Source organism: Coloeus monedula (assembly GCF_965178545.1).
Source record: "Coloeus monedula genome assembly, chromosome: 19".
NCBI lineage: Eukaryota > Metazoa > Chordata > Aves > Passeriformes > Corvidae > Coloeus > Coloeus monedula.
This window is the reverse complement of record NC_138799.1, coordinates 10,075,774-10,097,995: the sequence shown is the minus strand read 5'-3', so window position 1 is coordinate 10,097,995 and position 22,222 is coordinate 10,075,774. Positions and strand designations below refer to the sequence as shown.

At 49.7% G+C, this 22,222-nt stretch overlaps 1 protein-coding gene across 1 annotated transcript in view; it reads right to left on the bottom strand.

Annotated features, from left to right (window-relative positions):
- Window positions 1-6,936: 6,936 nt before the first annotated feature.
- MAP2K6 (mitogen-activated protein kinase kinase 6) overlaps window positions 6,937-22,222 on the bottom strand; it is a 52,858-nt gene continuing 37,572 nt past the window's right edge. Inside the window, exons 11-12 of the mRNA XM_082293866.1 lie at window positions 21,180-21,225; window positions 6,937-17,998 (exon numbers count right to left, since the gene is read on the bottom strand). Of these exons, the coding sequence (XP_082149992.1) occupies window positions 17,921-17,998; window positions 21,180-21,225 (124 nt within the window). The 3' untranslated portion in view covers window positions 6,937-17,920. The remainder of the gene's footprint in view (window positions 17,999-21,179; window positions 21,226-22,222) is intronic.

Below are 22,222 nucleotides of genomic sequence, written 5' to 3'. Positions count from 1 at the left end.
TTATTTTATGTCAAATTTTAATGCTTGAGCCATGTCCAGAGATGTGAGCTCGGGGGAAACAGGGAAGTTTCCAGTTGGTGATGTTATTCACAGCCTGGGGTGGTGTTATTCAAACCTCGGTGTAAAACACATGGGGTTAAAATTTTCCCTGATTTTAATGTTCCTTTTTATTTTGAGACCAAAACTTCCCTGTTTTCGGTGTTAAATTCACCCAGGGATCCCCAGCAGCCTCCTCAGCTCTGCAGAGATGGGAGCAAGTGTGTTTATACGGATTTTAAGTAATTTTATCTTTAAAAAATGCAATGTTATGAAATATTAACAGTTGAAGTATTAGTGACTGTGCTCTTAGCCAGATCTGCTTTGTTGTTTTGGCTTTTTTTTAATACATGTAGGGGAAAAAAATCACATTTGCCTGAAGAACGCGTCAAAACTTGAACAGATGGGAGTTTTTACCAAAAGGAGACTGTTCTGCTCAGACATCATTCCCTTTCCAAAACCTCAAGTAAAGTTTCATATCTTTCAGCAAATCTTGGAGTGGGATTATAAATTCAAAATAAAAATACAGAAATTTCCGATGTCGAGCTTATAAATGCCAGTTTACAACATTTTCTGGTGTCTTAATGAGAGCCATGTGACCAAAGCTATACATTATAGGAAATAGCCAAAAGGCACAAATGCTTTTACAAGTCCATTTTTAAACGCAGAGGACTGATTTTTACAATTTTAACACAAGAGGTTATTATCCTTTTTTAATTTAAAAATTACTGGTTGTTTTTTTTTTTTTTTTTCCATTTTCAACATGCTCTGCACTGCACGGGATAACCAAGCCCTGTCTCCAGAGCCCCAGTGCAGTGCAGGGATGTTGATATTCCCCTGGCAGCTCCCAAAATCCAGAGTCACCCATTTTCCATGTTTATATATCCTTGGCAGCTCCCAAAATTCAGTTACCCATTTTCCATGTTTATATATCCCTGGCAGCTCCCAAAATTCAGTCACCCATTTTCCACACTGATATTCCCCTGGCAGCTCCCAAAATTCAGAGTCACCCATTTTCCATGCTGATTTTCCCCTGGCAGCTCCCAAAATTCAGTCACCCATTTTCCACACTGATTTTCCCCTGGCAGCTCCCAAAAAGTCCCCCATTTCCCCCTCAGTGTTGCTTTGGTGGTGTGAGCGTAGCACCCATGATGATTTTGGATTGTTGCAGCATCATTAAACCAAATTTATTTTACTTAAACCCTGCAAAATAAGCACTTAATGGGATCAGTGAGGGAAGAATCGGGGCTGTTCCCAAACCTCTCCAGTTGTGAATTGTCAGTTTCGGTGTCGCAGCAGAGCTGAGCTCTCTGCTCCTCGCAGCCTGGCCCCGGTAATGGCCCCCAGCCCCATCTCTGCCCGTCCCTACTGACGCCGTTCCTCCTGAATGCCCCTAATGCGTTGTAGCCTCCAGCCACCCTCCCTCCCCATTCCCAGCGCCGGGAGAACACCGCAGATGAGGCCAGGCACTAAAAGGGTGGGAGGCCACTCTCTCTTAAGACAGAGGTTCCTGTAATATTTCCAGTGGCGCTTCCAGGGCCTTGGGCACGCGGGGCACATCCCAGTGGGGTCCCAGGGGGGTTCGTGTCCGTATGTCCTAAATGTGGGCTCCAAGCTCAACTAAACGCATCAGCTGCCAGCACTGAGGCTGAGCTAGGAGGAAACTCACTGGGTCAGGCTCAGGAGAGGTGCAGGGATGTCCTTCAGCCTGGAATGGCTCCTTGGTGGACTGGTTCTGACCGGGATGGAGTTGATTTTCTCCCCAGTAGCCACTCTGGGGCCGTGTTTGGGGTTTGTGCTGAGCACAGGGTTGATAACACAGGGATGTTTTTGTTACTGCTGAGCTGTGCTTACACAGAGTCAAAGCCTTTTCTGCCCCTGACCCCTCCAGTGAGGAGGCTGGGGGGGCACAAGGAGCTGGGAAGGGACACAGCCAGGACAGCTGACCCCAGGGACATCCCAGGCCACGCAGTGTCAGGCTCAGTGGATAAAGAGGAAGGGGAGGACGTTTGGAGTGATGGCCTTTGGCCTCCTTGCTGTGTGTGATGCAGCCCTGCTGTCCTGGGGATGGCTGAGCCCCTGCCTGCCATGGGAAGTGGGGAATGAATTCCTTGTTCTGCTCTGCTTGCATGTGTGGCTTTTGCTGTAATTATTAAACTCCTTTATCTCAGCTCAGTTTTCTCAGTTTTACCCTTCTGGTTCTCCCACTGGTTCTCCGTGGGGCCAAGCTGCTGGAGCTAGTGTTAAACCACAACAGCTGGGAAGGAGCCACAGCTGGAATCTGTGCTGGCACCTGGAATCTCCGAGTGCAACCACGAGATCAACACGTGACCCCCAGACTGTCCATAGGAGCCTTCAGTGGCACCAATCTCATTGTTGAATATTTGCATGTTTCCATTTATAAACGAGCCCAGGAGACTCTGCAACCCCAGGATGGGCCATGGATGTGTCCTGTGCTCCCCTTCAGCTCTGCCTGGTGGGCCAGGGAAACGCTGGCTTTGCAAGAGTTAAGGGCTGGGGGCTGGGAATTAATTAACATCTTCCATCTTCATCTGATCTCAGGTGGATAGTTAATGTTTTTGTCTGCGGAGGTTTATTTTCCTCCAGACTGATTGGATGAATTGTGTTCCCAGAGATCAGAGAGTTCAGATGGCAGAGGATCCTCTTACCAGAAGATGAAAGCCAACATAATCAACTGCACAACTTCAAAACATGCAGCTTGTTCTTGTTGGCTGTGCCTAAGTTTTCCCTGCAGAGAAGCTGTCGACAATGACTTGATATCAATCCAGTAACAATCCCTGGTTTCTAATAATAATTTGCACTTCAGTAGAAATGTTCATGTGAGGCTCTGAGAACATTTAGCAGATGGTCATTAGCGAAGCTCCCCAGTTCTCCTGCGAGGAAGAGATAACAATTATTAGCCTTGTTCTACAGATGGTGACACCGAGGTGAGGCACTGAAAGGTGAAATAACTCCCCTAATTTTCTGTAATGAGCCAGTGGCAACAGATCCATGAATGGAACCCAGGCATCCTGCTGAGATTACTCCACAAACCCTGTATCCTTATCTTTCACAGGAAAACATGGTCAAAGAGGTGAGCCTGGAAAGCAAAAAGCAAATGACTCAAAGGCAGGATTCATGACACATTTCTGGAAATAAGGAATTAGGTCTGGGTCAATAAATAACTGGGAAACCAGGGGGACGCAATCCGAGAGGCATGTGAGACGGGGATAGATGGAAAAGAAAGAAGATAATGGAAGGGAGGGGAAGGAAAACAGAGCAGCTCTGACTTTTTATTTCCACTCTTGGTTTCAATCAGCCTTGTAAAATTAAAGGTTGGGCTCTGAGGAAGGAGAAAGCTCCATCTGCTCCTGTGTGGACACATCCACTGGGTGAGGCTTCAAACGGGAACGGCCGGTAACAAAACCCTCTGAAGGCTCGTCACCCTGCAGCCAAGTGCCAGCCATGGGGACATTGGTAGTGTTTGGGCACCTCAGAGAACCCTGGGGAGGGCAGGGACACAGGGCTGGAGCTCTGGGAATGCTGGCTCTGCCCCTCAGCATCACCCACCAAACCGCGGCGGTGCTGGTGGGGCTGGAGAGCGCTGCCGGCTCAGCCCGGCCGGAGGTGCGAGGGCTGGAGCTCCAGGGGCTAATTTTAGCTTCCGCTTGCACTGTCTTTGCCTTTCTCACCCAGCAGGGCTGCCCTGCCAGCACCGAGGGACTGGCTGGTGCCCCGAGCCGCCCCACTCGCATCGCACACACGCCGAGGGGAACGCGGCCCAACTGTGCAGTTTATAAAACAGCCAAGTGGAAGCCAAAAGACTTGAGTTTAATCCCTCCAGTTAAGTCATCTAGATTCCTTCTCGCCACCAACCATCTGATCTCAATCAGCAAATCTTGGCCTTCCTCTCCTGACCCAGCCGAGAGTCGCGGTGCTGAGGCCTGAAGTAATCTGCATGCAAAATGCTTTAGTAATGATTCCTCCAGGAGGGACTGCTTTGATTGTTATTTCCCAAAAGCCCTCCGATATGAAAGGGGGAGGCGAACAACAAAGGTGGCTCGGTAATGTTTGCCATTAATAATTTGTCAGCGTTCTGTAATGTTCCTGCATTTATTTTCAGTACCTGTGGTTAATAGAAGCCTATTGAAAGAGACCTGTTTCTGTGCATGCCTTAAAAGCAATCACTGGGTGTTAAATGGGATGTGCTTTTAGTCTGAAGGTACTTCCAATTGTCTCTTAGTAGGATTCAGCAAGCAAATGAAACAAAATGAAACATCTGTGTCCTTAACATCAATGAACTGCATCACCTCTAGGTGCAGTGTGTCCTTCAAAACCTTTGCAAGATCTTCATGGATTTATGGCCTCACAGAATGGCTTGGGTTGGAAGGGATCTTAAAGATCATCCAGTCCAGGGACCTTCCACTGTCCCAGGCTGCTCCAAGCCCCATCCAACCTGGCCTTGGACACTTCCAGGGATCCAGGGGCAGCCACAGCTGCTCTGGGAACCCTGTGCCAGGGCCTGCCCACCCTCCTAGGGAAGGATTTCTTCCCAATATCCCATCTAACCCTGCCCTCTGGCAGTCAGAAAGCACTCCCACTTGTCTAATCACAATTTTATTGATTTCAGCATCACTCCAAGCACTTCCAGCACCAGAGAGCCAGAACTAGAACAGAAGTGTGTTGGAGTGATAACACTGGGAAAATTTGGGAGAGCAGCAGCCATGTCTGACGGGCAAGATCTTGACTGGAAAGGCTCGAAGAAGCCCAACCATGGACACCAATGGGTGCTCCTGTTGCAGGTGCCCCTCAGGGCCACGAGAGCCTGGTGGAAGGAGTGAGTGCTCAAAGGCAGCTGGTTGGTGTGAAAATTGGGATTTTGGAATGTTTCATCCAGCATATTTGCATTTTGAAGCCAATATTACTGCCTGTCCAGGAGGGCTCCCAAATGAGAGGAGAAAGGACACTTATGAAGAACAGCAGTTCTGTTCAGCCCCGAGGACCCCAACTTTCCCTCTTCTTTTCCTCACACCTCAACTTCCCCTGTTCTCTTCCTCACTTCCACATGATGTTCGTTGGGATAACGCAGGAATCACTTCCCAGCTTCATACATGAAAGAAGCAGAGGAGGCAGAGGAAACAGGATCTGCCATTTTCAACCCAAATAATTGGAATTACAAAGCTCAGCACGGTTTTCATTATTGTGCTGCGTTCAATCAACCTCCATCCCAAAGGTGCACACGGATCTCAGGCTGTTCCAGGCCTTGGCAGCTGCTTTGCTGTACTTGCTCCTTCTTTTTTTTTTTTTTTTTTCTTTTCGTCTTGGGGCTTTTAAAATTGATGGGAGGCTGAAGGCAAGAGCTGATGCATTGTAGATGACAACAAAAGAGGCTCCATAAAATTGCTTTTGGCATCTCGTGTGCGTTCCGTCTACATCTTATAAATTACTGCTGCATTACGGCGATAAAAATAGGTTTGTATTTGGAATTGATTACAGTGAGATAAAGCCCTAATAAAAAAAAAAGCACTGGTGCATAAATATTCTGAGCATACAGGGGTAATTTGATTTGATAAAATAAAAGTATGGCTCTTAATTTCTTCCTTTTAAACAGAACACACACGCACACGCACCGCAGGGAGAACTTCAGCAGCTGTTCAGTTTAGGATTCTCAGAAATGGGTCTGTGCCTCTTGCAACTCTTCCCTTCCAACATTTTTATGGCAATCTCAGCATCACCAGCATTCCCGCTGCTGGGTAACGTTCCTGCTGCAATCCTAAAGCGTTCAGCCCAGGCTTCTGTGCTCCTTCCAGGTGATAAACATTGATTTTCCTCACACCTCAACTTCCCCTGTTCTCTTCATCACTTCCATGTGACATTAGGTGGGACAACGCAGGAATCACTTCACAATTTCATACATGAAACAGGCAGGGGAGGCAGAGGGAACAGGATCTGCCATTTTCAACCCAAATAATTGCATTACAAAGCTCAGCACGGTTTAAAAGCTGTGCCCCTCAAAGTTCTTTTGCTAACCAGGCTGCTTCTCTGGAGTTCACTGTGCGCACCTCAGCTCTGCAGGCAGTGCTCTCGCCTTGCTGGGACTACAGGATCAGCAGAGGGAGCCGGGATATTGTTTTCAGCAGTTCTAACATAAATGGAAGGGTAATTTTATTTACACGAGGAGGAGGGAAGCAGCGATTCATGTTTCAGCACGGCCAGCCCAGCGCACTTCACTCCAGCAAAGCGCTTTGGCTCAGACAACAAATCCAGGGTGAACACTGGCCTTGCATCAGGACAAAAGCACGGCCTGAGAGTCACCCTTTGAGAAAAGCTTCGCTGCAGATAACAGCGACGGGGCTGCCAGGGGATCCGGGGCTGGGTGCGGGAGCTGGGGAATCACAGAGCGAAGCAGCACATCTGCTCTGCAGCCCGGCAGCTGCACCAAACCCCCTCGGCCACATCGCCGGGAGGAGCCGAGCCTCCGACTCCAGCAGAGCCCAGCCCCGAGAGCTGCACCCCAAAATGATGCTGGGCACGGGGCCGTGTCCCCCGGAACCCCTGTTAAAGCTGGTTTGGGGAAGGTGGGGGCAGGAAGCCGCTGCTCCCGTCCCTCCAGCGCGGCGGCGGAGCCGGGCCGTGCCTTTGATGTGGGCTGGACGGGATGTGGCTGCGCCTGCTCCCGCCAGCCCGAGCAGGGAAAGGAAAACCAGCGGCAGCAGGGCTGACGATTATCCCTGTCGAGCAGCTTGAGCATTCCTGAGTTTTCAGTAATGTACGATAAGCTGTTGGCAGTAAGATGATCCCTAAAAACCTCCCATAGGACTGGCAGAAGCTGCCCAAAGCGTGTCCCGACACAACTGGTGGCACTTCCACTGAGGGAAACACAGGTAGGCTGAGAGAATGTTCCTTTTAAATTTCATTTATTTATTTTTGTGTACATTTTCCGTAATTCGACTGACATACCATTGCTATAAAGATGCCCTGCTCTTTGAATATTTCCATCCAAGACCACTAGTTTCAAGTGTGGTTATGAAAAGTCACGGCAAACATATGACTGGAAAGAGGTGGTTGGTTTTTGACTTCCAGGCAGTTGTTTGAAGCGTTTCAGAGATGCACATAATATTCAGCAGAACACACGCACGCACAGTGCCGGGCTACACACACACACACACGCACACGCACATCTGGAAAACTGTTACAGTGGTTGAAGTTTCCAAAAAGGTGTCCTGTCCCCTCTCAGCAGCAGTGAAAAACCTCTGGGTATCCTGAGAAATCAAATCAAAGCGCAGTGAAGAGAATTAACTTATCCCATCAGCAGGGTTTGGGGTTGTTTTGGGGTTTTTTTCCAAGTCAAACGTATTTTGCCAATCTGATTTAAGTGAAGAGGGTGGGGAGAAAGAATCTGTGGCAGTGAAGGTTAAAGAATACCAGTGCAGCATGGACCTAAAAGCATCTCATTAAAACAACATCAACTAAAAGCCTCTCAAACGTTACACACGTGGTCCTGCTGTCACTCTCCTACTCCTGCTCACCTCCAGAGCACCAGGAGACAACACAGGGAAGTGCTGCAGATGGAGCCAGAGGGAGGGGATGTGCAGCTGGACAGGTGGGCAGCCAGGTGACCACTGAAGGACTCTGGAGCACAGGGAGAACCCTGTGACCTTGGCAGTATCTGACTGATGGAACCTGGCAGTGTCTGCACCTGGCTGGAACAGGAGCTCAGAGCGTCCATCCTGCACGGGGCAGCTCCAAACCGTGGGCAAAGCCCACGGGGAGACTGACAACCACCCCAGTGCCACCTCACACCAATGTCAGCACCTCTTTCCTTTTCAGTAACACTCTCCAAGCCTGCTCTGTCCGGCCAACACACCCTCCCCAAGGCTGTGATTCGGGGTCCTGCCTTAGGATGTGGCAGTTTTGATTCTCACAAGGAAAGAGTTCCCTCGACAAGGCTAAAAATTGAAAATCACCCACACTGCAGTGCCCTGCCTTTAATCCAACACCACCTCTGCCTTTGCTGCACTGATGGCACCCCAGGGGCTTTCCCGAGGAGCTGGAGCTGCCCCGTGCCCTGGCTGCGAGCGGGGTTGTGTGAGGTGACAGGCTGCGAGCAGCACAGAGCCCTGCGGAGGAAACCAGCAAAGCCTGAGACAACACAAACAAACTCCAAGCAATTAAAAGAAGGATGGGAGATGTGGTCTGATGTACTTCTGCCAAGAAATAAATATTTTACGTTGCCTTTTTTTCTTTTTTGAAAAAGCACTTGCATTGTGTTTCTTTAAATCTCCAAAATGGTCCTGCACCCCCCCAAGCACAACATGTGCTCACACACACACACACACCACACACACCGTCTAATGCACATAATTCCAGCTTTGTAGAGCTACTGGATTTACTTTGAGACAAGTTTCTTGTGCATTTGGACAATTTACTTTGAGACAAGTTATTTGCAAGAAGGCAAAGTTCATGCATGGCTTTGACAGCTCCACTTTCTCATAAATGATTTTTGAAAAGCAGAACGAGAATGAGGGCCAAAGCTCCATTTAAAGTTCACCTCGGATGCCTGAAAAGCATTTATACCCACATCCTTCTGAGGTCCCTGCTTTATGAACTTCTAATCAATTCCACATTCTGCTACCCAATGTTTCTTATACATAGGGGAGAGAAAACAAACCAGAGAAGCAGCGCGAGCTGTCTGGAAACAGCTGCACCACAGCGCCCAGGCTGCCCAGGGAAGGGCTTGAGTTACCGTCCTGGAGGGGTTTAAAATGTGTGGATGTGGCACTTGGGGACATGGGTTAGTGGTGGCCTTGGCAGTGCTGGGGTTTTGGTTAACTCGATGGTTTTAAAGGCCTATTCCACCCTGAATGTCTCTGCAGTTCAGTGATTCTATTACTCTTTATCAGAAAGGCTGGGGAGGCTTTGGAAGCACCTTTCCAAGGGGAGAAAGGGAATAAAAAGAACAAAACCCGATGGGTTTTGAGCCTCCAGTCCTGACTCTCTCCCACACTTACGGGATTCCCCTCAACATGCCCTACAGAGCAAGAAGCTGCTCATGAGTTGCTCCATCCTTTCTGCAGGACACGTGTCCTGCATCCCCAGAGGTGACACTCGGCTGTCCCCCAGCCCTGCCTTGGGCAATCCTGACCACCCCAGTGGCTCCAGCAAACTCCATGGAAATTTGACAGAGAGAAGCCCGGCATGAGCCTTGGACAAACCAAGTTTGTCACCAACCAGATTTTAATTTTCAGGAGGGAAGTGGTTGCTTTGTCAGAATTCAGGGTGATTTTAATGGTGTGACACAGAGCATTTTATCAGCTAAACTGAACCCTGGTGCTACTCAATCCCCTCTCGAAGGAACAACTGAAACCCACCTAGTGCTTCTCCTACTAAAAACATTAAAGGTGAGCAGGTTTCTTCAGAAGCCTCCAAGATGTTAAAAGAAAAATCAAAAAATGACAATTTTTTAAAGCAAGATTCCTTATCCCCATCCCTAATTCTAGAGCAAACCAGGACACTAAAAAAAATTAATCTAAATTGCTATAAATATAATTTAAAATCATAATTAGCTGTCTACTGCCATCCCAGCTGTCAGGAGTATCAATACCACAGGGGTTCCACATGGCTCGAGGGCAGGCTGGGAGATACCTGCAGCACCTCTTGGATAGTACCAGAAAAGGATAAATAATAAATAAGAAGACCATGAGAAAGAATAATCAGCCTTCCACATGTGTGGAAAAGCAGAGACTTTCACAGTTAGAAACCAAATGATGTTACTGTAAAAAAAAAAATCCTAAAAATAAAGTAAAGTAAGGACTTGCATCACAGAAGGGTGGGAAGTCTTCTCCTTCCTAACATCTTCAGGTGCTTTGCCTGCACCCTCTTCAACACCAGAGACCACTGGGAACTGGGTGCTTTTCCATTTTTTGCTCATATTTTGGTGGGTTTTTTTCCTAGCCAAAATGATATAGAAATATCCTTGTTACAGATTTCCCACCATCTCGAGAAAAAGCAGATTTCACACCTTAAGACAGAAAGTCTAGAAATCCCATCTATTGATGCTAAACATGGAGCTTTGCCAATAAAACTGTAATTCCTTAAACTGAAGATTTTGGACAATTTTAGACAGTTGGTTTGGTTTGGTTTTTTTCCTACAAGAAATGACAAATTTTCCTCCAACACATTTCCAGCTTACAAGAAGCTCCATTTAGCAGCTTCCCCTCGTTGTGTTGCTACTAAAAAATGCAGAATTCCAGCTATTTTGTATGTTGTGACTATTTCCAGCAGCCTCTGGCACAGGGACAGCTCTCACCAAGCACAAACCACTCGATTCACCAAAATAAAAACAGCGGCCGAGCCCTGGAAATTCACTTTACACAGGGACTTTAAAGGGAATATTCGGAGCCAAATCCTGGGTTTGGGGGATGTATTTTGAGCCCCAACCTGCCAGAAGCCCCTCAGAAGGCAGAGTCCATGCTGCAGGTGTTTATGCAGGACTTGGGACTAAATTCTAAATTTGGGCTAAATATGGATGGAGAGCTCTGCAGCTGGGCCTGGATTTGGGAAAATTTGATCCTGGCTCAACAGCTGTGACAGAGGCTGGGATTTATCTTTAAACACACCCTTTTTTGGCTCTCATGAGGCACTTTATCCACATTTCTTCACTCTGGCTGTGCAAATCAAGGACACCTGGTCCTTCCTGACTTTTCAGAGTATCCACCCTGAAAAACACCCCACACAAATGGTGAAGGGTTTTGAGTGTTCTGGGACACTCTGAGATGACTGGAAGTTCTCTCCTAGAGGGAAAAATCCCAGATGTGGCAGATCCCAATACCTCTGTCACACAGTTCCTGGGGAAACCATGTCCATGTGAGTTTTTGGAGGTCCTGGATACTCCAGGCTGCTCTTCCAGCCACCAGCCACTGGTCCCTCTCACTGGAGCATTTATATCCATCCACCTCCTGGATGGGAGGAGGTGATGGTGACGGGTCACAGCCTTTTGGAAAAACCATGGTCTGCTCTCTTTATTTCCTCAAAAAGAATCATTATCTAGGGGCAAAACCAGACTGAATTAAACCCTGAGCTGGTCTGAATTATTCCTGGAAGATAAACCAAGCAGCAGCTTTCCTGATCGCTTCAGGAATACTTGGGGTGTGTTTAGTCTTTATTCAAAAATTACACTATTCCGAGTTTCCTGGATTTAGCTAAGCCCAAAAGTGAAAGTAACAGATCAAAATACCCTGCAATAAAACTTCTAGGAAGGGTTTTCAGGTCTGGCTAAAACCAGACAGCTTTGGAAATCGCCGAAAGCCGTCTGATCTTTTGAGATTTCCATCTCCACTTCCAGCGCACTTCAGGCGCTTCCAAGCTTTTCCCGGCTTGTCCCCACGGAACCTTGCGGCCGCTGGACTCTCGCCCCATCCTTTAAAAACCAAGAGCCTCCCGAGGAAGGGACTGTGGCCCATCCTGGCTGCTGGCTGGGCTGAGCCACCTTGGAGCAGGGCTGCTGCAGCTCCAGAGTTGCTTGGCTTTCCCAGAGGGATTTTTAATGGAACGGCAGTGAATGAAGGGACAAAGTCTTGCTTGGGCTGGAGACCTGCAGGGTGGCTGGTTTAGCTAATTCCCAGCTGTGGGATTAGGGAGCAGGGACTGGGGAGGACAGGCAGCTCCTTCCTCTCCCAAAGCACTCCATGGACAGCTGCATGGAGGCCCCTTCCCGCTGGCTGCCAATAAAATCCCAGGTATGCAAATACAACCACGAAGGTGTGTGGGATGAGGTGTCCACGGAGGCCAAGAGCTCTCCAGCATCCCAGGGCTGCTCTGAAGGAGCCACCTCACAAACATCCTGCCCCAACTACTCCCAGGGGAACGGCACTGCCGGCTGTGTGGGCCCCTGGCAAATTCCTTCCTCCTGGTGGGCTGTAAATTGGGTATTTCCAGCATTAAGCCGGTCAGAGACCACCTTAAATGCTTCCCCTCTTCTCTCTCAGCTGCAGAGGCCTCTCCCAGGCTTTTCCCATCGTTTAAGGCCACACAGCAGCAACACGTCTTTGTTCACTTGCAGGTTTTTCCCTGTGGGTTTCTTTGGGATTTAGATTTTTCTCCCCTTGCTGGAACTGGGGATGCAGTGGCAACCTGGGACCCACTGCCCACAGATCCGGGCCTGAAGGAAGATGTGGGGAGGGAAAGGGCAACCAGGCTGCTCTCAGGCTGTGCCCTCGATGGACCTGTGGCTGCGTCCTGCCTCTCTTGATGCTTCAGACCCTCCCTGGCAGGGTGGACTGACCACCAGCTGCCCAGCAGAGGACTCGTTTTGTCCCTATGCCATGAAGTTCACTGCACTCTCAGAGTCCTTTTCATCTATCCAGCAACGGACCTTTGTGCCTGCAGCACCAGCACCAGCAGCTCCTGGCTGTGTTCATGCATCTGCAAACACCCCGGAACTGAGATGCAGCTTTTTCTGGCCCTATTTATTGACAAAACCCACTGTTTTTATGGAGTGGGGTTACGTGAAGGAAGAGTCCTTTCAGCCTTCAGCAGAGCTGCCACTCCTCCAGCCATGGTCCAGGGGGGAATCTCCCAGCTCTGCAGAGCACATGGCAAATTTCACATTCTCCATCTGCTCCAGCAGAGGCTGAGCTGAAATATTAATGAGGAGATCTGATCCCTTCTCACCAGAAACAATCTGGGTTTTATAGCCCAGGCAGAGGCCAGAGGAGCAGATAAAGCTCTGGGATTCATCCTCTGCTGCTGGTTAAGGGCTTTCAAGGAAACCAGGAACCTGGGGGGAGGACACAAGAGTGTAAAACCTGTGGACATCTGGTGTGTTTTGTCCACCCTTCATCTCCCCAGGCTCAGCCCCCACCTCTGGGCATGTCCAGAGCAGAGAGAGGACCTCTAACATCAACAACCATAACATGGCAATAAAGATTAATGAGCAAAACTTGCCATTTTATGTCTAATCCGTGGGGATTTACAATCATTAATCTTTATTAGTGTGTAATAACTGTTTGGACATCAAGGACAGATTCTCAGCTGGACAAAACTGGCCTCATTCCAGCCAAGCCAGTGGAGCAGTGCCAGTTTACACCCTCCATGACCCCAGCTCTACATGAGACCCATCCCATCTGTAGGAATCACATCACTGACAGTGTTTCCCCAACAGCAGGGGCAGAGAAGTGAAGGCAACTGTTTGTCTTTCCCTGTATCCCAAAAAGAGAGCTGCATGTGTCCAGGAAGCTCAACAATAGACATGTCAATAAACACGAGGAAATTCAATGAAAAAGCAACTGCAACAAAAGGAACCCCAAGGAGCGGGGAAGTGGATGATTTTTGAGGCAAGACTAGAAGATCTGGTTTGGCAGGAGCATAACTAAGGGGGATGCAGCAATCTTTGGCATGTGAAAGAGTGAAAGCACCAAGAGGTTCCCAGAGTTCCTCTAAGAGGAACAAGATGGAAAAGGGGGGGAGGGGGGAAAAGAGCATCTTGGCTGGATTTTCTGAGAGAGGAGTTTGAGGGTTGTTTTGAATAAAAAAGAGGTCTATTAAATGAGGGAGGTGGTGGGAACCTTGTCTGAACTACATCAGACCAGCCACTAAAGCAATGTTTGACCAAGCAGGACTTCCTCTTCCAGAACTTGTAGGGAAGAAGGGAAACGTGCAGGTACACCCTTGGCTGGCAGCAAGTATGGAGAAATCCCAGCTGGGGCTGTGAATGCCCTTGGCCCCTGGCAGCCCCGTCCCACCAGGACAAGGTGCAGCAGCACTGGCCCAGCAGCACCTGCTGAACAACAGGGAGATCAACTGCAGATCTTTTTTTAGGGATTTTTCCAAGTAGGGACCCACCAACTGCCTCCTCTGTCACACACCTGCCTCCAGAAATGACGTTCCACCTCTTTAACAAGTCAGAGTTGCCTCTTTGTCACCAGTAAACTCAGCAAAAGTCAGGGAAACACAGAAATACAGTACAGAGATATCTGTGTCAAGGTTTGTACACCTGGAACAACTCCAGGAAAGGTGGGCATTACACCCAGTGCAGCAGCATGAACCTGGTGGTTAAAAACAGCAACCAGAAAATGCCCTCCAACTGCCCTTTCAGATTTAAGGGACCAAAGGGCTCTTGGGGACCCAGAAAACACCTTTCCTGCCAGTGACAGCTCCAGCAAGGGCAAGACCTCCAGCATCCTGCAGATTGCAGGAGCATCAGGAGCTGTATGGTGGGGGGAAGAAGAGGATGGACATCACACCTGGGAACCCCTGGGGATGGGCTGTGCCTCTTCCCTGCATCCTGATAACCTGTGGCAGGTTGGAGAGGCCCTCCCTGCCCTGCAAATCCATCCACAGCTGGTCCAGGTCACAGCTCAGTGCTGAGCTCCCGGCAGCTTTGATCTCTCTCTGATCCCTGGTTTAGGGGTTCTTTCAAGTTTATGGCATTTGAGACCCACTTCTCTAAAAATCCCAGTTTGGGGCAACCCCACAGCCCTGTGCTGCGTGAACACAGAAAACCTTTGTGAAGAACATCCTTAAGCCTCAAAAGCTTTGCTGTTCAGGGGGCAAGGCTGCCAGGAAAGCTTTCATATCCCAGAGCCTGTGTCTGTCCCAGGCGAGGCTGTGCTCGTGTTCTGGCCAAGCAAAGATCTGAGCAGCGACCAAAGGCTTTTTTTATCTTCACAGAGGTTACAATCAAATGGCAGAGACAAGAGCCTGACTTTCATCCTGCAGCCCAGCAGGTCTGCAGGGCTTTGAAGCACACAGGAGTCCCTGGCTCTCCTCCCTGAGCTGAGGCCACCAAGCTCAGGCTTCTGTCTAAGAAATTCCTGGGTCAGGCCCAGCTTTGTGTCCACCATGCAGGATGCAGGGACAACCCCACAGCCCTGCATGGGCCCTCCCCTGCCACAGCTCCCCTCAGCGCTGGGGATCTCTCACAGCACTTCCCATCCTCATGCTCAGACAGCTCCACACTTACTCTGGGCTGACGCAAACAACTTTAAAAGGAACAAAGTCATGGAGAAGGAGCAGGGAAGGGAAGTGATTTGTTGAGTGCCCTATTGTCATGTCATTAAAACAAAGGGATTTGGCAGCCCAAGCAGTGCAAGAGCAGAGAGCATAAAAGCAAGCCCTTTGTGGAGGCATGGAGGAATCCTTTTAGGGGGTTACCAGCTGCAGACAACACTGCCATTAATTTTCTATTGGAAAACGCTGGTGACATTAATATCTGCTATTAATACTGAACTTTGACAGTATCTCATAAATTCAACCTGTCAATTGCAATGGCACTGAAATGAAGGTGCTCTGAGGTCAAGGAGATGCGGTGTCCAAACGAGACTTATATTGCAGGGGAAAAGCAGCAAAAACAATCTTTAACAAAAGCATCAGATCCATATGTAGGAAAACCAAAGGGTGGTTTTAAATGTCATGTTTTTCAAAGCGAGAATTGATGCTGGAACCAAGTCTATAAACTGGCTGGCTGGACTTTCAGCTGCAGCTGAGGACAATCAATCAAAACAGCTCTGTGACTCTGAGAAAGTGAGAGAGAGAAAACACACACACACACCATGGAATATGAGAGGGCAGATCATGAGCCATGCGAGGCCTCTTAAAATTACACTGTGAAGTAAAACATCCTCGTGTTTCATCCGCCACAAAATGTAACCTGAAAGGTTCCCCTCGGCACAGAGCGGGATATGGAGCTTATCCTCTACCGAGGGCTGGGGAGGCTCCTGGGACAGGGCTGAGCAAGGGGAACCTCCTCCCCAAAGCCTGCACGGCCTGTGAATCACACCCTGATTCCTGCAAGCCCTCTCTGAGCCCCCTGCTCTGCAGCTGAGGGCACAAGGATCAATAAATCCCGACAAATGCTCTCCTATCTCTGTCACTGCCAGCCCCAGGGCAGAGCTGCACCATTCCAGGCTCACAGCCACCCCTGTGGTGCAGTGACAGTGGCAGCCCAGGCACTGGCGGCGTCTTTGTGCGCCTCTTCAAAGTGTTGGCATGTCCCAGCACCCCTGCCACAGCTCCTGCTCCGAACACTGCCCTCCCCATCAGCCCTTCCATGGGATTGCTCCCCAAAATCTACTCACACTGTTCCAACCTACGCCAGCAGAGTCTGGAGCTGCTAACCTGGCAGAGCAGGGTGGAACAATGTCCTGCACAGCTCAGTACTGCAGAGCAAGGTGAGTTTCTGCTCAGACCTGGCTCCCAGAGGCTGTGCCCAAGCGAGGGGTGGGGATGGAAGCGCGTGCAGGGCACGAGGCACTTGTGCAGCCTCTGGGACAGCCGGAACAGATAGGCAGGCCCCTGTTCCAGGGCTGGGGGAAGAAGGCAAAGGCAAAGGCAGAGGAGCTCATGGCCAGGCCAGGCAGCTGGGCAGGCATGGCTCAGACCTGCATTAACATGGAGCCAGCGGCCTCGCCAGGCTTGGCAACACTCGCAGGGCACAGTGCCCCTGGCTCCAGACAGTGCTCCATGACCTGAGGGCAGGGTGATCTCCAGCTCCTCTCCCACCTCACCTGCCCCCTTCTCCTGCCCCTGGCCTGCAGCTTGTCCCCAGGGACCCGGCCAGCAGCAAGGAGCTCCAGGCTGGGATGGGCTGTGGGGTCCCTGTGTGGTTTCCCAGGCTGCAGCTCCCACCTGCAGCCCAGGGAAGAGCCCAGTGCTCCTGGCTGCCTGCAGCATCCCAGCTGGAGCTGGACACAGCCCAATCCACGTGCCAGCACGGGCTCCTGGGAGCGCTGGCACTCCCAGACTCTGTGAGCAAGCATGGAGGCATTGCTGCCAGTGCAGTGCCACGAGCTCTGGAAACCACCACTAAAACATCCCGTTTTTCATGGGTGTCATGCTGTGCATCCTGTGATCCTGCCTCACCCCGAGAAGGAGAGAGGAACTCCCTTTGAGGCCCAAAGCAGCTCATCCCCAGCCCAAGGGAGCCTCGGGCACTGCAACGCTGCTGGGCAGTGGGCACTGACCAGGGCAGCCTCCTCCTGTCTTTGTGCAACTTCTCTGACAGCCTCCTTCCCTCCGGGCCTCTTGTCCCAGACACTGTCCCAGCAATTCCCAGAGCTCCCAGCCCGCCCTCTCCAGCAGAGCAGGGCGGTGGGACAGAGCTGGCCCAGCTGGAGGCCGGGCAGCGCCGGCCAGACTCGGAGCGTGGTGTCCGGAAAGAGGTGACCACAGGGGACACCGTGGCCTCCCTCCCTGACACAGCTCGAGCAGCTGAGCTGCAAGGCTTGCTTACCAATTCCTTTTATGATGCACATTAAATATATTCCGCAACAGAGACACTTTTCCTCTGCTCTCCTCTCCTCTCCTCTCTCCTCTCCTCGGACACCTTTTCCCCAGCCAAGCTCTACGAGTGCTGCTTGCTGTGGCCTCATTTTGCATCATCATCATCGTCACCACGCACTCATCCTCATATAAAACAGAAATCTATTCCATCAAGCACTTAACATAAATATTAAAATAATGTAAGGGACAAAATATAAATCTACATACAACTTCATGACTACCATAGCACCTATTACCATGACAAAGCAAATTCTGGTTCAAGGGGAAGGGAAGGAGGATGAGGAGCGAGTTAGGAAGAGGAACTTCGACTGTCATTAAATATGTAAATCACTCTTTCAAAATGGGTTTTCTTTGTTGTTTTGTTTTTGTTTTAAGGTTACCAACCTTATTAAAATTCATTCCACTAACCAGCTCGTTCTATGTCACTATGGATACCAAAGAACCCTTTAAAAAAGCTCGGGCGAGGCGGGGTTTCTCAGAATAAAAACAAAACAAAACAAAACACGGCGACTTTCTGTTGGTGCTTCCATGACAAGTCCTGCCACGCGCCCCTCCCCTGCACCCACCAGTCCACAGAAGGGCAATTCTTTTACAAGTCCAGTTCTCAGTCTCCCAGGATGAGCTTGACAAAAGAGGCGACGTCTGTCTCTTTGGATTCGTGCAGGGTGAAGAAAGGATGTTGCTGGGAAAGAGAGAAAAACCAGCAGAGTTTATTATTCACCATGCTGAGGGCTGGAGCAAAAAGCTTTTCAGACAATCCTCTAGACAGTGAAGAAGGTTTTGTCCTTAGCATCATAATATTGGGCTTTTACAGCCGAGGCAAGTTGGGGAGCCCAAGGGCTGCTCCACGAAGTTGTGATGGCCTCCTGAATTCCCCCTAAACCCTGCCCTGGCTGAGAGGGCTGAGCTGGGCAGCTCTGGAGGCAAGGGAAAGCCTTAGAAAACCCTCTCCATCTGCCCCATAACACCCCCCAGACCATGGTTACCCATCCCACACGCTCCAGCTCCAACTGGAGCAGTGCAAACCTTGCTGACTGCAGTGGTTTTCCCTCAGCTTCCTGCTTTATCTGTGTATTTATTTACCCTCTGGTGACTCCTGAGTCTCATTTCTTCCCTGAACTGCCCCTCCTCGCAGCAGGAGTGGCTCCTTCACCCCAACCACCACACAGGAAAGCCATCCCGACTGCAAACCATCCACACTTGTGTGTTTAACTACTTCATCCTGACCGACATGGGGAGACAGCCTGCCAGAAAATCCTGCCTGCGTTTCAGCACGAACGGAAAAATACGTGTAAGGAGAAAAACCACAACCAAATCCCCCCGACAGCAACAAAAGCCCCTCTCCATCAGCACCAGCAGTTCAGTTTGCTTGGTTCAGCAACACACCAAGCTGAGATCCCACCTGAAAACCCCCAAAAGCTTGTTTGACACCCACTGTCCTGGCAGATAATCAGATTTATTTGTGTGGACGGTGTCAGAGAGAACCAAAAGGTAGCCAGGGCCCTGCAGGGCTCACACTGATCTCTGCTCTAAACAAGGTTGGTGCTTTGATTTCCAACCCACTCATTGCAAGTCAGGTTTTTAAAAATAATTTTGTGTTTCCAGAGTTTTTCCAAGCTGCCCCTCACCTCAGTCCCTGAGCATTGGCTGTTTCAATGATGTTTAATGGCAGTGGCCAAGTGGAGGGAGAAGAAGAGCAAAGGAAAGATGTTTTTCAAGGTGGGTTTGAGTGGCAAGTCATCCAGGGAATAAGACGAGGCAGCTCTGAGTGGCTGGGAAGCGATCCAAAGACACCAGTAAGGAAGAGGAAGCACAATTATGTGGGAAACAGGGCTGGAATGGGTTGAGGCAAAGATCCAGGCAAAACCTGAGGTCTCCCTAGGTCAGACAGTCACAGGAATCGAAGCGTCCTGGATAACTCCGAGAGGAGACCCCCGTGGCCTGGCCTGTTATCACCCGAGTGCGCTGTCCCTGCTCTCACATCCCCGTGCAGTGACTCCCAAAGCAGAGCTACCACAGCCCGGGAGCACCCCCAGTGTGCCAGGGGTGGCAGCAGTGCCCTCCAGCCCTGTGTCCCCGTGAAGCCAAGCCCTCTGCAAGGCCTGAGCCTGGCCATGGCCCAGAGCCCCCGTGCCAGGCGGGATGTGCAGACCACCGGCCCTGCAGTAGTTTCACACTCCGCTTCACCTCGGGAAGTGGGTTTTTAAATGGAATTAAGCACCCCTATCAGTTTTCCTGATGCTCAAGATAGCACAGAGTCATACTTTCCATGAGAAACCTCAATTCCACAGGAAAGCAAGGGAGCAGCCTTGGCCTAAATGACAAGTCCAATCCAGGACCACAACTTAATGCCATAAGAGAGAGGAAAAAACCCCAACAAAACAGCAACCCTCAACCACAGGACCTCACAACATCCATGTCAGCCATAAAATACCACAGCATTGAGATACTCCAGAGGTGATCCAAGAACCTAATTCAATAGAAATGCACTCCCTTGCCAATGGGTATTAATGCTGCAGCAGATGGAGCTGCTTCAGTGAACCCTTTTTGATAAAAGGCCATTTGGCAAAGTCCAGAAATTTGCTTAAAATATAGAGATGCATTTATTCAATAATGTACCCAAAAAAAAGTTTAAAAAAGGGCCATAAATCTCAGGCCTCCCTTTGTTTGAAGCCAGTCTGGGGGCAAGCTGTGTGTCAATCAGACCTATCTATCATTTAATTGCATTACAGGGCCCAGCACCAAATGCCACAGGAATTATTCACTGCTTACAACTCAGGGGCATGGAATTCCAGCACGACCTGCAGGTAAAAAGCACCTTAAACCCTGGCACCTTCTCACCTCAGAGATGGTGAGGTGAGATGAGGTGGTGATGGGTCTGACCCTCTGGAGGCATAATGCATGTCCCAAAAATTGTGGGGTAGGGCATACCAGTGCCTGAGGAAATCCTGCAGCAGTTTCCACCCTTAATCCAGGTGATCTTGCCACTGAGACCAGACAGGGATGGGAATGCAGGGACAAGCAAGCATTTGGGTCAGGATCTTCAGAAATAACAAATTTAGGCACCTTCCTGCCTTTAGAAAGCTGTAGATAGTGTGAGAGTAAAAAAGGATGAAATGCCTGCAGGAGTGAAACACCAACTTCCTGAGCTCTCCTGCTTTTTGCCAGCTTCTAGGAGCACCAGGATCAATACCAGAAACTCAGGAGAGAGAGAGAGGCCACGAAACTGTGGAGCTCAAGCAGAAAAATCCGCTCTTGCCAGCTGCAGCCCAGAGCTCTGGCTGGGCACAGAGCAGTGCCCTGCATTCCGCCATCACCAGCCTTTATTGGCATTTTCCTCCTTAGTTATTCCTCAGTTACCCCTCACAGTAAACAGTCTCTAGGCAGCAGATGAAATTCAATAACTGGAATTAGTCACAGACTCGTCTCTGTCCCCAACATCCAGGAATTACTCTGTCCAAAAAGCCTCCTCTCCAAGGCACCAGGGCAGCAAAGCCCAGTTGGCCACTGGGCTCCTGCAGCTCTTGTGGCGCACTGAGGTGTCTGAATTCATCACACAAACCCCAGAGGAGGATTTCAGCCTCATTAGCTGATTCTTCACAGCGTCATTCTTACCCATTACCTGCTTCAACATGTATTTTCTCCCTTTATCTGACTGGAAAGCACCTGGCTGAGATTTCAAAGAGCATCTCTGATCTGCAGTCACCCTCCCAGGACTCTGAAGTGTCACAATTCTCCCATCTGCTATGAAAACAGGGATGCAAGGCATCCCAAATCACCATCACTATTGGAATCTCTGCCTTCAGCACCTCACTGTAACCCATTTCAGCTCTGAACACACTGCTCGATGCAGGCACACTCACCATAAGCTCTGGGTATGTTGGCCGTTCTTTGGAATTCTTCTTCAAGCTTTAATTGGGAAAAAAAAAAGAAAAAAATTAGAATTTTCGTTCAGCCTGCAATCTAAGCAAGGCCATAAAATCATACTGTGACAACAGCAAGGTTTAAAGACTCTGTAGAATAAGTTCAGCTACTCATCCAAGCTGAGCAAACACTTTAGGCCTTGAGGACAGTGACAGCCAACATGGAACAGTGCTGGGTACAAGAGCTTGAGACCCGCCAAGAGATCTGGAGACACCAAAAACACCACTGCAAACATTGCCTGTTGCCGGGGGCCAGGTACAACTGGGAGTCTGGGTGCTCTCCAACAGGCCAGTGACTCAGGGAATGGATTCAGCCTCCAAGCTCTGCCTGGGAGCAGTGACTGAGTGGCTCCAGAGCACGTGTACAACTGTTTGTTTATCACCGTGCTGTTATCAGCGGGGACGGTTCCATGGGACATCCTTTTTTTCTCCTCTCCTACAACAGATGGCCCTGGAGGGTTGTAGCTGGAAGTTATTTTGGTTTCCCTCCAGCAGAAAATAGCTTTTAAAAGACAGGACGTAATCTCTACTCACTTCCTGGCAGTGTATTTAGGGGAAAGACACTTGGAGCAACTTGAAAAGATCTTCACACACGTACACGGCGGTGGCAGGGAAAAGGTGTCACACTGAGCAAAACAAAAGTGAGAACCTCTGCTGGGATTTGCTGGAGCCCAGAGGAAGCAGAGGACACACACTGAACAGATATTTCCTGCTTGCTGTGTGTAGAGGGCTCGTGTTTAGTGTCATGTTGTGAATGAACAGAGGAACCCGGGGCCGATACGTGCCAATATCGCCGGCCCGAAGGTTCGGGATGTGTCACATCCTCCCAGCTCAGGAGCAGCCCCAGCCAAGATGACAAGGTGAATTTGAAGGTTAGCTGTGTCCAGATTTGGCGTAACGCTCTTAATTTAGACCCCCTACAAAAAAATAAATTGATTCCCAGGTTACTAATACCAGGAAATCTGGTGGTAAGTTACTGAAAT